The 15,044-nt window shown below is 44.5% G+C and overlaps 1 protein-coding gene across 3 annotated transcripts; it reads left to right on the forward strand.

The window, feature by feature from the left end:
- The first annotated feature begins 1,091 nt into the window (after positions 1-1,091).
- LOC118081205 (uncharacterized) lies at positions 1,092-12,569 on the forward strand. Of its 3 annotated transcripts, XM_088663899.1 has the most exons (4): positions 1,109-1,222; positions 4,651-4,736; positions 4,815-4,954; positions 7,626-12,569. In XM_088663899.1, the coding sequence occupies exons 3-4, from the start codon at positions 4,837-4,839 to the stop codon at positions 9,326-9,328; spliced, it is 1,821 nt and encodes a 606-aa protein (XP_088520025.1). In that variant the 5' UTR covers positions 1,109-1,222; positions 4,651-4,736; positions 4,815-4,836; the 3' UTR covers positions 9,329-12,569. The 3 variants fall into 3 exon arrangements, with proteins under 3 accessions (XP_034963409.2, XP_088520025.1, XP_060125540.1); XM_035107518.3 differs by lacking the exon at positions 4,651-4,736 and having other exon boundaries at positions 1,092-1,222; XM_060269557.2 differs by lacking the exons at positions 1,109-1,222; positions 4,651-4,736 and having other exon boundaries at positions 4,743-4,954.
- Positions 12,570-15,044: the final 2,475 nt, after the last annotated feature.

Raw genomic sequence — 15,044 nt, forward strand, 5'->3', positions numbered from 1 at the left:
AGAGCTGTGTGTACAGTATAATAATCCTATATTATTACGGCGACAAGATTCCTACAGGAACAAAGGTGAAAAGTCTATAGCCCTATGCGCTACAGAAGAATGGCTGATAAAACTAATGGATTTGGCTGAAATGCCAATGTTAACACATTTAATTAGAGAAAAATCATTACTGAGCAAATAAGGACTTGGGAATTTCTTATGGGCTTTTGGCAAGAAAGAGAAAATGATATCTGGATTTAAAGGTTGAAAAAATACTGGTTTATAGATGACAGAATGGTTGGATCTTAAGGAATGAATACCACATGTAGCTGCAGGACAGAGAACTGGTGGTCCTTTATGTATTTGTTTGTTTGTTTTGTTTTTTTCTTTCTTTTTCTCTTGCTTTCCCTTTTTCTTAGGGTTCTCCTTTCCATTTCTTCCTTCTGACTTTTAGACCTTCGTTCTCTTTTAGACCAGGTAGCTGTTTCATTTCAGTATATAAGACGCTTTGAAATAGGTATGCATTTTTGTACATCTTTGTACAAAATTTTTATTAAATTTTCTGTTTTACAATTTAAAATACTCATTTTTACATCCTTAAGATATCACGTGATATAAACAATCCCATGACTGTAACACGGGGCAAGAATCCTCACATCAAGGACTTCCCTTTTTCTCTTTCCATGGTTCATTTTACATATAATAAATCCCTGCATGTTTCGCAGAAACTACACCATTCAGTATTCCATTATTGCATCCATCAATACGTTTTGGGACTACAACTCCCATCATCCCTAGCTAACAGGACCAGTGGCCAGGGATGATGGGAATTGTGGTCCCAAAACATCTGGAGGGCCGAGTTTGGGGATGCCTGTTCTATATGTTAAGTCTGCAAGCTGCACATAAGTTCTGTCAACTTAACTTGCCATTCTTCTTTGGTTGGGACCTCGCTCGTTTCCCTTTCCCTTTTTTTTTTTTTACATATTTGAATAAGCATCCACCCATCAATCAATCAGACCAGAGCTGCAGAGAGAGGGAGGCGATCCTGCCTTCTAAGGGTTAAAGTGAACTGACTCCGGTTCCTAGAGAGGGTGTGAATTGGGGGGTGGGGTGCAAAAGGAGGAGGAGAGTGGGGCGGGGGTCCTTCAGAGCAAATGCAAGGCTGTGCAAACAGCTCCCTCCTCCTCCTCCAGCTCCAGCCCAGCCTCCCTCAAACGCTGCATCGGAGACCCCCCAGGATCTGGTCAGTCGCCGCCCCTCCCCCATAGCTCTGTGCATGGGGCGATGGGGGGGCTCCGGGGTGACAGGCAGGCAGGGAGGTGCAGGGGAGGACAAGGAGATACGAGGCTGCTGCTGGCCCTCCCACCCCCTTCTTACACCCCAATGGGATCTTAAGCTCCTTTTGCAGCAGGGGGGGGGGATCCTACGATAGGACTCCAACTCCCATCAGCCCCTGCCAGCACGGCCGGCAATGAGGAATGATGGGAGTTGGAGTCCATCACTCCACCCCGGTTTGGCACTGTTTCCCCACCCATAGAATCCTAGAGTTGGAAGGGGTCCCGTGGGTCATCTAGTCCAACCCCCTCCCGCAATGCAGCAATCTGTTGCTCAATGTGGGATTCGAACCCACAGCCCCGGGGTTAAGATGGGTGGCTCTCCTTTGATCGCGCCTCTGTTTCATCTTAAAGGGAAGTTGGTGAACCACTCAGTGGCCTGGTTAAATCTTTCAGGTGAAACGATGGAAAGATACATCAGGCAGAGAGGAGGAGGGAGGGAGGAAAATGGAAGAAGAACCTGGAAACAGAACAATGCTGGTAGATTTTGGGGTCCAAAGTATTGCAAAGGTTGGTCGCTTCCGTAAAGAGGCTGTTGGAGGTGCATCCCTTGGTCTGTCTCGCCAAAGCAGTTCATACTGGGAGGAATAAAGCTTTATTATTATTATTATTAGTAGTAGTAGTAGTAGCAATGTAGTAATATTTTGTTGGGAGCCACCCAGAGGGGCTGGGGAAACCGAGCCAGATACTAAACTTCAGGTGCAGCAGCAGAAAAGGCTCTTCCCTCTCAAATTTATATTAAATAAAATTTTAAAAATCCTTCCAGGAGCACCTTAGAGACCAACTAAGTGTCATTATTATGAGCTTTCATGTGCATGCATGGTATCTGAAGAAGTGTGCATGCACACGAAAGCTCATACCAATGACAAACTTAGTTGGTCTCTAAGGTGCTGCTGGGAGGAATTTTTTTATTTTGTTTCGACTTCGTCAGACCAACACGGCCACCTACCTGTACCTCTGGGGTTACGGCGCTCATCTCGCTTTATTGGCCGAGGGAGCCGGCGTACAGCTTCCAGGTCATGTGGCCAGCATGACTAAGCCGCTTCTGGCGAAACCAGAGCAGCACACGGAAACGTTGTTTACCTTCCCACCAGAGCGGTACCTATTTATCTACTTGCACTTTGATGTGCTTTCGAACTGCTAGGTTGGCAGGAGCTGGGACCGAGCAATGGGAGCTCACCCCCGTCATGGGGATTCGAACCGCTGACCTTCTGATCGGCAAACCCTAGGCTCAGTGGTTTAACCCACAGCACCACCGGGTGTATGTGGCAGCAAAGTTGGCATCTGGGTTTATTGCAGGCTCTGGTACCAGTGTCCATGTTAAGTCTGGTGGTGGTATTATTGTGAGTGGGGAGTTGTTTAAGGTTAGGTGGCTGTCTGTAGGCAATGAAAGGTCTTCCACCCAGAGCTTGAGAAAATATTATTTAATATAATATTATTATATTAAATAATATGTCTAAAATAAAGGAGTGAAGTAAGGTTTTGTGCACCAGTAGATGATGATGATGATGATGATGATGATGATGATGATTAATTTATTATTTATAATCCGCCCAGTCACTCTGGGCGGCTTCCAACAGAAAAATGAAATAAAATAATCTATTAAACATTAAAAGCCTCCCTAAACAGGGCTGCCTTCAAATGTCTTCCAAAAATCTGGTAGCTGTTTTTCTCTTTGACATCTGATGGGAGGGCGTTTCACAGGGTGGGTGCCACCACCGAGAAGGCCATCTGCCTGGTTCCCTGCAACTTGGCTTCTCGCAACGAGGGAACAACCAGAAGGCTCTCGATACTGGACCTCAGTGTCCGGGCAGAACGATGGGGGTGGAGACGCTCCTTCAGGTATATTGGACCGAGGCCATTAAACATTGCCTGCAAATTAAATAATTGGTTGCACAGCCTGACTGCAGCCGAGCGACAACCTTTATTTCAATCAACCACATTTGATGTGGTTTTGGTGTGAGACTTGGCTAAACTAGGTCCTGCTTCCAGGCTCTCAGTATTTTGTGTGAGGGATGTACTAGAAATGTGGATTAGAAGATAAAGTCCCCACTGGATAAGAATGGCAGATCTAAGTTGATGGACTATGTTGAAATGGCAAAAATGACCGGAAGAATCAGAAATCAGGAAGACCAAAATTATAACAAGGAATGGGGAAAATTTATAATCTGATCTTATAAAGCATTGTAAATAGCTAAAATCATTAGTGGGATTGGTGAGAGGAGGAGAAGGGCAGAGGGGGGCTGTGACAGCCAGATTATAAAATTCTGAGCCTTGGCAATGAACCCAAAGGGTCGTGCAAGTGGTTCATGTCCAGCTACTGACCAGAACAGGGGTTCCCAACAAAAATTTCTCGAGGACCCCTCATCGAGCCGCTATTGTGACAAGGACCCCATTAATTCCTAATCCTAAAATTAAAAAGTGAGAGCCAAATTAAGAGTCTTTTTATATTTATACGTTTTTTACAGTTCTTCCTCTTCATCTGTAGGCCTTTGTCATTTTAACGAACCACTTTTTAACCAACAGTCCATTTTTAACTACGCGAACTGTAGCTTCCGCGAAAAACAACGCTTTGTTTACAAACACTACTGTTTTGCAAAGAGGCAGCTCGCACCAGGGAGGAGGGAGGGGAATGGAGAAGACAGGGTACCTGCGCAGTAGCGCACAAATGAAGCCAACGCGCGAATAATAATAATAATAATAATAATAATAATAATAATTTATTATTTATACCCCGCCCATCTGGCCGGGTTCCCCCAGCCACTCTGGGCGGCTTCCAACAAAACATTAAAATACAGAAATCCATCAAACATTAAAAGCTTCCCTAAACAGGGCTGCCTTAAGATGCCTTCTAAAGGTCTGGTAATTGTTATTCTCTTTGACCTCTGGTGGGAGGGCATTCCACAGGGTGGGCGCCACTACCGAGAAGGCCCTCTGCCTGGTTCCCTGTAACTTGGCTTCTCGTAGCAAGGGAACCGCCAGAAGGCCCTCGGCGCTAGATCTCAGTGTCCGGGCAGAACGATGGGGGTGGAGACGCTCCTTCAGGTATACTGGACCGAGGCCGTTTAGGGCTTTAAAGGTCAGTACCAACACTTTGAATTGTGCTCGGAAACGTACTGGGAGCAAAGCATCTTGGGGAGGTGAGCGTTAGTAGAATGCGTGCGCTGCCTCTTTGCAAAACAGTAGTGTTTGTAAAGCGCCACCTAACGGCATACAGCAGAACTACTGCCTCTATCTAATTCTAGTTTTGCGCTAGACTCTGCTCATGCAAGAAGCGGCCAAAACAAAAAATCTGTTATCATACGAAATATATTTAATATATTTTTTATTCTAATAGCATCTTGCGGACCCCTCTGGCATAGCTCGCGGACCCCTGGGGGTCCCCGGACCACCTGTTGGGAACCACTGGACCAGAAGAACCAGGTTTGCTTCAGCCCTGTCTCCTGATTTTGCCATCGGTGGTCTTTGCGTTTTGCGTGAAAGGGAAATGTTGCCTTTCAGAATCCGGCGACCCACTGAGGAGATGGCTCTGCATTTCAAAAAGGAGGAAGAGGAGGAGGGCTGGGCGACCTTGGATCCTGACCGGGCGGCTCTGCATGGAGAAGTCAAGGAGGAAAAGGGCGGGCTCCAGGACTCGCTCGGTAAGGGTGTTGATATCTGTCTAAAAGAGCAGTTAAGACACCTGCCTGTTGAACGGTTCCTATGCTTTAGTGCCCCAAAGCCCATTTTCCTTTTCTAGTGGGATTTGATCTCTCTTCGTCAATTAAGAGCATTTATCTCCCACCTTTCCCTTTAATAATAATAAAAAATCCACTAGGGCGTTTTGCATGGTTATACACGTGTGCAAAATATTAGCGGCTTGGCATCATCAAAATAGCCATTTTTAATACTCAGTTGCAGGACACATTTAATAGCTGAGAGCTGGAACAACAAGCAAGTAACTAAATCATTGTTTTCAGTCCTTATTGTTTTAATAAAAGTAATTCAAATATAATACAAATTTAACAATTGACTTCCCACCCTGCTTCCTTTTTTATTATAAAAAATACAATTAAATTTTCAAATAAACCACATTAAACAATAACAAAACATTTAACAATAAACACGGCAACATACAACAAACACAAAATTTCCTCCTTTTATCATCTATTCAGCTATTTTAGTTCATTTTGCTCTGCCGAGCTTTGACTTCCCTCCTTCCCTCATTCGGTTCTCTTACCCATTCTTATCTCGCAGTTCCTTTGTCCAATCTACTTACAAGTCAATTTGTAGGATTTATTTCAATCCTGCAAGTGTCTTTAAACTTCTACGGTTCTTCTCCATATAGTCCACAAATTAACTCCAATCCTTTTGGAACCTTGACTCCCCCTGGTTTCGGATCCTGCTAGTCAGTCTTGCTAATTCCGCATAGTCCATCATTTTCGTCTGCCGCTCTTCAATCATCGGTAACTCCTGGGTTTTCCATTTTTGGGCTAACAAAGTTGTCGCATACATAAATAATGTTTGATCTCCTTTTACAATCTCCTCACCTATAAGTCCAAATAGAAAGGCCTGCTTCCATGATGTTTCTCTTCCCTCCCTTACTTGCTGCTCAATGTAACATACATTTGCTAATCCCATTTCAATGCTTTAAAATATTTTAGCATTTTATCATTAATTTCCCCCCTTCTTCCTTTCCCATCGCCTGTACATATTTCAATTCCTGCATAGACTTGCATTTAATTGTAACAGATTCCCCAAATGTCAATTAGAGTTGCTCTTCACTTTGTCAGCCCACAGGAATCATTAACTGTGAATCAATATTCCACAAATGCAACTTATTTCTATATATTTATTAACAGGATCGATGTGTCTTTCAGTCATCAGAACCCCTAAGCAATTTAGAGGGTGGTGGCTATTGGGTTGTTGTTTTTATTTGTATTAGGTATTTTGTGGTTTTATATCTTGGTTTTATTCTGTGAACCGCCCTGATACCCCCGGGTATAGGGCGGTATATAAATTCAATAAATAATAATAATAATAATAATAATAATACTGTACTTATAACATAAAAGAGACATTAAAATTACCGATAAAACCAGAAGCTTAAAAACAAATGAGTGGAAATGGTTTTTAAAAGAAAATCGGCAAGTCTTAAAAAGACACATTCCAAAATAAAATCACAGAGTAGTATAATGTAGTTTTCCTTATATAAGACAATTTTTATTATTATAAAAGAATGTTAAAAATTGGGGGTCGTCTTATACATGGATAGTGTAGGGGGGTGGGCAATTGGTTGCAGCCACGAGCAGGAGATTGTCAGCGGCCATTGGGTGGGTGATTGGTGGCTGCTGTCGATTGGCTGCTGTTGCGTCACTTTTGTGGGTGGGTGATTGGTGGCTGTGGCAAGGCCTGGTGCTGACTGGCCGCAGCTTCTGTGGCAATTGGGCGGGTGATTGGCGGCTTGACAACTATTGGACGGGTGATTGAAAAGCTTGACAACTATGGGCAACCCCCCCCATTTTCTTAATTAAAAAGGTAAAGGGACCCCCTGACCGCTAGGTACAGTTGCGGACGACTCTGGGGTTGCAACACTCATCTCGCTTTACTGGCTGTGGGAGCTGGTATACAGCTTCCAGGTCATGTGGCCAGCATGACTAAGCCGCTTCCGGCAAACCAGAGCAGCACACGGAAACACCATTTACCTTCCCACCGGACCGGTACCTATTTATCTACTTGCACTTTGACGTGCTTTCGAACTGCTAGGTTGGCAGGAGCTGGGACCAAGCAATGGGAGCTAACCCCTTCGTGGGAATTCGAACCACTGACCTTCCGATCGGCAAGCCCTAGGCTCTGTGGTTTAACCCACAGCGCCACCCGTGTCCCTTCTTTTCTTACTTAGGAGTCCCCCAAAATAGGGGTCGTCTTAGATACAGGGGCATGTTATACACGGGAAAATGTGGTACTTCTCAGATTTACCTGTGTAAAAAAAGCTTTTAGCAGGCCCTGAAAACTGCACAGCAAAGGCACTTGCCTAATATCAAGGGGCAGATAATTCTTTGCAAGTGCAGAACAGACATTATGAGTGAAATTATGTGGCACATCCCAATTAACAATTACCTGAGGTCCTTCAGTTACTTGAAGCTCCCATTTCCTTTTTAAAAAAATCATTTTTATTAGTTTTCCAATACAAACAGCCAATTATAATATTCCAAATACAATATTCCAATTAAAAACAATAAACTAAAAAAAGAAAGAAAGACCAAATTTTAATCCAAATTGTTCCCATTTCTGATATGGATTCTTATCGTTTTCTTGTCTTCATTGCAACAGGTGACCAAGGGGCAATTGAGAAAAAGGAAGAACTGTGGGGGGTGTCACTGGAAAGAGAGCAGTGTGGAAAGAGGAAACAGCCAGGAAGGAAAGCAAAATCAAATCAGGAGAGAAAACCCTTTGCTTCCCAGGGCAGTGGCTACCTTGAAATCACAACCCAAGAAAAAACTGATAAAAGGAAGAAGACCAGTCAATGCCTCGTGTGTCAGAAAAGCTTCAGTTCGAGGTCTAAACTCAGAGCTCATTGCAAAATCCACAAAGGGGAGGAACCCTATAAATGCTTGGAGTGCGGAAAGAGCTTCAGTTGGTTCACAAACCTGAGCAGGCATCAAAGAAGTCACACGGCAGGAAAAGTGCACACATGCCTGGAGTGTGGAAAGAGCTTCAGTTCGAACTCGGACCTTAGGAAGCATCAGATTATCCACACGGGGGAGAAACCCTATAAATGCCTGGAGTGTGGGAAAAGCTTCTGTCGCAGCACAACCCTCATCATGCATCAAAGCCTCCACACTGGGGAGAAGCCGTACCGATGCCTGGAGTGTGGGAAGAGTTTCAGTCAGAAGATGTACGTCACTCGTCACCAGAGAATTCACACCGGGGAGAAACCCTATAAATGTGCGGAGTGTGGGAAGAACTTCACGGTGAGGACGAGCCTGACTGCTCATCAGAGAATTCACACAGGGGAGAAACCGTATAAGTGTGCAGAGTGCGGGAAAAGCTTCAGTCACAACTCAAGCCTAACAATGCATCAGAGGACTCACATGGCTGAGAAACCATACAAATGCTTGGAATGTGGAAAGAGTTTCAGCGTCAAAATTAGTCTTACTTATCACGAAAGGATTCACACAGGGGAGAAACCATATACGTGTTCGGAGTGTGGGAAGAGCTTTAGTCAGAGCTCAGCCCTCTCCACACATCAGAGAATTCACATGGCCGAGAAACCCTATAAATGTGCTGAGTGTGGAAAGAGCTTCAGTCAGAACGCCGACCTTATCACCCATCAGAGAATCCACACAGGGGAAAAGCCATATAAGTGCTCGGAGTGCGGAAAGAGCTTCCGTTTGAGCACGGGCCTCAGTAACCACCACCGGATTCACACCGGGGAGAAACCCTACGAATGCCTGCAGTGTGGGAAAAGCTTCAACAACAGCACAACCCTCAATATGCATCAGAGGACTCACTCCGAAGAGAAACCGTATAAATGCTTGGAGTGTGGAAAGAGCTTCTGTTCAAGCACAATCCTCATGTACCATCAAGCTACTCACTCAGAGGAGGAGCCCTATAAATGCTCGGAGTGCGGAAAGAGCTTCAACCTGAACAAAGACCTCACTTCTCATCAAAGAATCCACAGAGAGGAGAAGCCCTACAGATGCCTAGAGTGCGGAAAGAGCTTCAATCAGAAGATTAATCTCACGTTTCATCAAAGAATCCACACAGGGGAGAAGCCGTATAAATGCTCGGAGTGCGGAAAGAGCTTCAGTCGAAGCACACACCTTACATGTCATCAGAGAATTCACTCGGGGGAGAAACCGTATAAATGCCTCGAGTGTGGGAAGTGCTTCAGTTCGAGCTCAAACCTCAGTAAGCATCAAGTGACTCATTCCGGGGAGAAGCCCTACAAATGCTCCGAGTGCGGAAAGAGCTTTAAAAGGAGATCATACCTCAGTAAGCATCAGAGAACTCATGAAGAGGAGGAAGTATAGAACTACATTACGCCTAGAAAGAACGTTCATCCAAGTATAACTTCTCAGATTTCACACCCAGGAGAAATCACATATCATGTGTTGCCTCTCAGGCCAGATCCACACCATAGATTCAAAGCACATCCAACACTCATTTAAAGAACATGACTTTCCCTCAGTTGGGAAAAGTAGATTGTTAAGGTGTTTTTTGTTTTTTTTAAGGAAAGGGCTTTTAATGGGGCTGTGCTGTTGTTGTTTTACTACCTGTGTGTTAATATATATGTTTTTATATTGTTTTAATCCTGTTATAGTTTAATTATTTTCAAATATAATTTTATTTTTTGTTTTCACCTTTTGCAGGCATTTTAACAAAAAAAATGGTAACAAAATTAATCTACATTTCTTTCGACTTCCCTCCTTTCTGCGGTTACTTAGTTTGTATCTTTTTATTACTGTATATCAGGGGTGTCCAACCGGTCAACCGCGATCAATAGGTCGATCCCCTGATGATTGTGATCGATCGGAGGATCCTTACCACTCATGTTGTTTAGAATCATGCCTCCGCCCCTCTCTGTGTTTCCCTGCGCCACGTTTAATGGGTGTTCCTTTGTTGTCTGCTGTACCGCTGCTGTTATTTATTGCAATTCTTCACACCTACTGTTAAAATAAGCTAAACCACTTTTTAAACCCTAAAAAAACTCAGCAACTTTGGCCTGCTCCCCTAAAAAAGGGGACCATTTTTTCTTTCTGGAAGTAGATCGTAGTCTCTTGGGAGTTGGGCGTCCCTGCTGTATATCCAATTCAAATTGTTTACCGATGTTCCCTTTCAATTATTTCTTACCGCTTGAGTTTATGTCAATCCTGTTAATATTTCAAGTTGTTTACAACAGGGGTTCCCAACAAAATTTTCTCGAGGACCCCTCATCGAGCCGCTATTGTGACAAGGACCCCCATTAATTCCTAATCCTAAAATTAAAAAGTGAGAGCCAAATTAAGAGTCTTTTTATATTTTATATTTATACGTTTTTTACAGTTCTTCCTCTTCATCTGTAGGCCTTTGTCGTTTTAACGAACCACTTTTTAACCAACGGTCCATTTTTAACTACGTGAACTGTAGCTTCCGCGAAAAACAACGCTTTGTTTACAAACACTACTGTTTTGCAAAGAGGCAGCGCGCGCCAGGGAGGAGGGAGGGGAATGGAGAAGACAGGGTACCTGCGCAGTAGCGCACAAATGAAGCCGACGCGCGCAAAGCATCTTGGGGAGGTGAGCGTTAGTAGAATGCGCGCGCTGCCTCTTTGCAAAACAGTAGTGTTTGTAAAGCGCCACTTAACGGCATACAGCAGAACTACTGCCTCTATCTAATTCTAGTTTTGCGCTAGACTCTGCTCATGCAGGAAGTGGCCAAAACAAAAAATCTGTTATCATACAAAATATATTTAATATATTTTTTATTCTAATAGCATCTTGCGGACCCCTCTGGCATAGCTCGCGGACCCCTGGGGGTCCCCGGACCACCTGTTGGGAACCACTGGTTTACAATGTATCTTCAAATAATCAACCATTTCCCCCCCATTCTGTTTTTTTTTTTAAAAAAATCTATCTTCTTGGTTTTTTATTCTTCTGGTAAGTTTCACCCTTTCTGCGAATTCCATTAATTTTATTTTCCAGTCCTCCTTTGTCGGAACTGTTTCTTCTTGCAATCTCTGGACATAAATCATTTGGGCAGCCCTACTAATGTACATAAATATTTTTTTCCTGTTCTTTGGGTACCTCTCCCCCAAATATTCCTAAAAGTAAAGCTTCTGTGTTTTTTTAAACAAAAGTTATCTTCAACATTTTTTCCGGCTCTTTATAAATCATTTCTCAGAAAGCTTTTGCTATCTTACGTAGCCACCACATATGGAAGAAGGTACCCTCTTGTACCACAATTTCAAAAAAAACTAAGATAATGGCCACTGGTTCCATCACCTCCTGGGAAATAGAAGGGGAAGAAATGGAGGCAGTGAGAGATTTTACTTTCTTGGGTTCCATGATCACTGCAGATGGTGACAGCAGTCATGAAATTAAAAAGACGTCTGGTTCTTGGGAGAAAAGCAATGACAAACCTAGACAGCATCTTAAAAAGCAGAGACATCACTTTGCTGACAAAGGTCTGTATAGTTAAAGCTATGGTTTTCCCAGTAGTGGTGTATGGAAGTGAGAGCTGGACCATAAAGAAGGCTGATCGCCAAAGAATTGATGCTTTTGAATTATGGTGCTGGAGGAGACTCTTGAGAGTCCCATGGACTGCAAGAAGATCAAACCTATCCATTCTGAGGGAAATCAGCTCTGAGTGCTCCCTGGAAGGACAGATCCTGAAGCTGAGGCTCCAATACTTTGGCCACCTCATGAGAAGAGAAGACTCCCTGGAAAAGACCCTTATGTTAGGAAAGATGGAGGGCACTAGGAGAAGCGGACGACAGAGGACGAGATGGTTGGACAGTGTTCTCGAAGCTACGAACATGAGTCTGACCAAACTGTGGGAGGCAGTAGAAGACAGGAGTGCCTGGCATGCTCTGCTCCATGGGGTCACGAAGAGTCGGACACGACTAAACAACAACAACCCTCATGCGGAAAAAGTATCCTATTAGTTATTTTTTAACTATTATATTTTATAAGTTTTTCAGCTTGTGTTGTTTTAACTTGTGTAATCTGCCTCTAGTCCAATTCTGGGGGGAAAGTGGGATATAAATATAGCAACAACATTAAGCGTTCTGTGAATTGTAGTTCTGTGGTGGGGGAACCATAGTTCCGAGAATCCTTTGGGAGAAATTGCTTTAAATGTGCATTGGATTTGCTTTCAATGGTGTGGCTCTGTGCTCAGTTTCTGTAGACCAGTGTTTCTCAACCAGTGTGCCTACAGATGTTTTGGGACTACAACTCCCATCATTCCTGACCACTGGTCTTGCTAGCTAGGGATGATGGGAGTTGTAGTCCCAAAACATCTGGCGGCACACTGGTTGAGAAACACTGCTGTAGACCACCCAGTCGTAAATATACATTATTGTAAATATTCCAGTTAAGCTGAAACATCACCATCATTCTACTTTCACTTACATTTTGCAGCAGATTGGTGCTTCAGTTACATTGGCGAGGTTCACATGTTATGTTAAACCACAGTTAAAATAAGTGATGGCTCCGTTTTCAGCATGGGAAAAATTATGGAGAGAGGATTTGAAATTTACAGCGTGTTATACATTAAAAGAAAACTCTATGAAAATGATGTACCGCTGGTATTTAACTCCCAAGTAAATTAGCAAAAATGTACAGGACAAGTTCAAATATTTGCTGGAAATGTAAAGAAAAGGAAGGCACCTTTTACCACATGTGGTGAAATTGTAAAGTAAAGGAATTATGGGAAATGTTATCAACAGCTGCAAGGATGCTGCTTGCCTGAAGTTGGGAAGACGATAAAATTGGACTGGCAGACAAACTACTGGATTATGTAGAGATGGCAAGAATGACTGGGAAAATCAGAAACCAGGAAGATCAAACTTCCACAAAGATTGGGAGAAATTTATATCATATTTGACAGACCACTGTAAACACTTGAATTATTTGGCAGGTCTTAAATAACTCTTGTAATGTTACATAGACTTTGGATATAATGGAGGACTGAAAAATTAGGAGGATTTATAGTATCCAGTTGAAAAGGTTAACCAAAGAATCCACGGAAGGGAGGGGGGAGGTCCTTGAGATTCGGAAGAATCTTGCGTGATTTTTATTATTTGTGATTTTTGAGTGTGAATTAATTTGTAAAAATCAAATAAAAATCATTTATTTTTTTAAAAAGTGATGGCTTCGTGTGAACTGGAAGCCCCAAGGTATATACACTGCTAAAACAACACTTTCCCGCTGCTCCCGGATTTATGACGTTGCTCATAGAATCATAGCGTTGGAAGAGACCACAAGGGCCATCCAGTCCAACCCCCTGCCAAGCAGGAAACACCATCAAAGCATTCTTGACATATGGCTGTCAAGCCTCTGCTTAAAGACCTCCAAAGAAGGAGACTCCACCACACTCCTTGGCAGCAAATTCCACTGTCGAACAGCTCAAGGTTTAAAGACGGTCTCAAGGCAAATCTTTTAAAATGTAGTATAAACACAGACAACTGGGAAACCCTGGCCTGCGAGCGCTCCAGTTGGAGAACAGCCTTTATCAAAGGTCATGGGCTTTGAAGAATCTCGATCTCAGGACACAAGGGAGAAACGTGCTAAGAGGAAGGCACGCTTGGCAAATCCACATTATTGTAAATACTAGTATCTTGAAGCCCGTTAAATTAACGGGTGCTAGAACATGCAATTCCCCCCGCCCATTCCCCCCTCTCTCCACCTCCCTTCTTTTCTCCACCTGCACGTGCCAGGACACTCCTGGGCTGCCAACGGCGCTGCTCCTCTGTCGCTGCTCCACCTCCTCCTCCTCCGCTGCTGCGGTCCATGCCTAGGCAGGAGAGGGGGGAAGGTAGGGGCGGCCAGGGCCCTCTTTCCTTCCTGCCTTCCCCCTGGGCTCGAGCCTGCTTTTGTGAAGGGTTAGCGGGGAAGAATGAGCAGCATCCCTCCGCTGCCACCGGCTTCTTGCTGAACACAGCGGAGGCACTGGGTAGCAGAGGAGATGCTTCACGGAGCAGGGAAAGAGGGGCGGGCAGCGGGCGGCTGCCACCCGCCCCTCCTTCCCTGCTCCCTGTCAAACATCTCCTCCCCCCGGGCTGCTCTTCCTCCCCCCCCATGCGCTGTCCCTGCTTCTGTCTGCCTCTGACCCTGCACCGCGAGGGAAACGGTAGGCAGAGGGGTAGGGGGGAGAGAGAGAGCGTGTGTGTGCATGACGCCCGCTTGCTGCTGGTCGTCGGGGGGGGAGCGTAGGAGAGAAAAAAAGGGGAGAAAGCAGCCTCCTTCTCCTCGCCTTTCCCAACCCACCCAGAGCTGAGCCCGCCACACGCCGGGTGGGGGGAGGGGTTGGGATGCGGTGATGGGGTGGGGGTGGGGAACGGTGTCGGCAGGGACACAAACACCCCGGCGGCGGCGGGGAACGCGTGCTCGCGTCTCAATCGCTCACGATCCCTTCCCCTCTTCCCCTCGCGCCATTAATCGGGAGGCCAGGCGCGGAATGGCAGTTTGGAGGGGAAGCCGTTGAGGGAGAGAGAACCGCATCCCCCCCCCCGGCTCTGTGTGCGTCCAGTCTCTGCGTCCAATCCCTGTGTCCGTGGGGCACATGCTCAGTAGTGCGGAAAACGGGACACACGGAATCTGGATGCAGAGACACAGGGACTTTATTATATAGGATTCCAGTTAAGCTGAAACATCACCATCATTCTACTTTCACTTACATTTTGCAGCAGATTGGTGCTTCAGTTACATTGGCGAGGTTCACATGTTATGTTAAACCACAGTTAAAATAAGTGATGGCTCCGTTTTCAGCATGGGAAAAATTATGGAGAGAGGATTTGAAATTTACAGCGTGTTATACATTAAAAGAAAACTCTATGAAAATGATGTACCGCTGGTATTTAACTCCCAAGTAAATTAGCAAAAATGTACAGGACAAGTTCAAATATTTGCTGGAAATGTAAAGAAAAGGAAGGCACCTTTTACCACATGTGGTGAAATTGTAAAGTAAAGGAATTATGGGAAATGTCGAACAGCTCAAGGTTTAAAGACGGTCTCAAGGCAAATCTTTTAAAATGTAGTATAAACACAG

The sequence above is a fragment of the Zootoca vivipara genome, chromosome 2, assembly GCF_965207765.1.
Source record: "Zootoca vivipara chromosome 2, rZooViv2.hap1.1, whole genome shotgun sequence".
Taxonomy (NCBI): domain Eukaryota; kingdom Metazoa; phylum Chordata; class Lepidosauria; order Squamata; family Lacertidae; genus Zootoca; species Zootoca vivipara.

Excerpts from the sequence above, each read along its gene's own strand:
- LOC118081205 (XM_060269557.2), top strand. The coding sequence starts at position 4,801 with ATGTTGCCTTTCAGAATCCGGCGACCCACTGAGGAGATGGCTCTGCAT. Across the intron at positions 4,955-7,625 it reads CGGGCTCCAGGACTCGCTCG|GTGACCAAGGGGCAATTGAG; the intron begins GTAAGGGTGTTG and ends TCATTGCAACAG.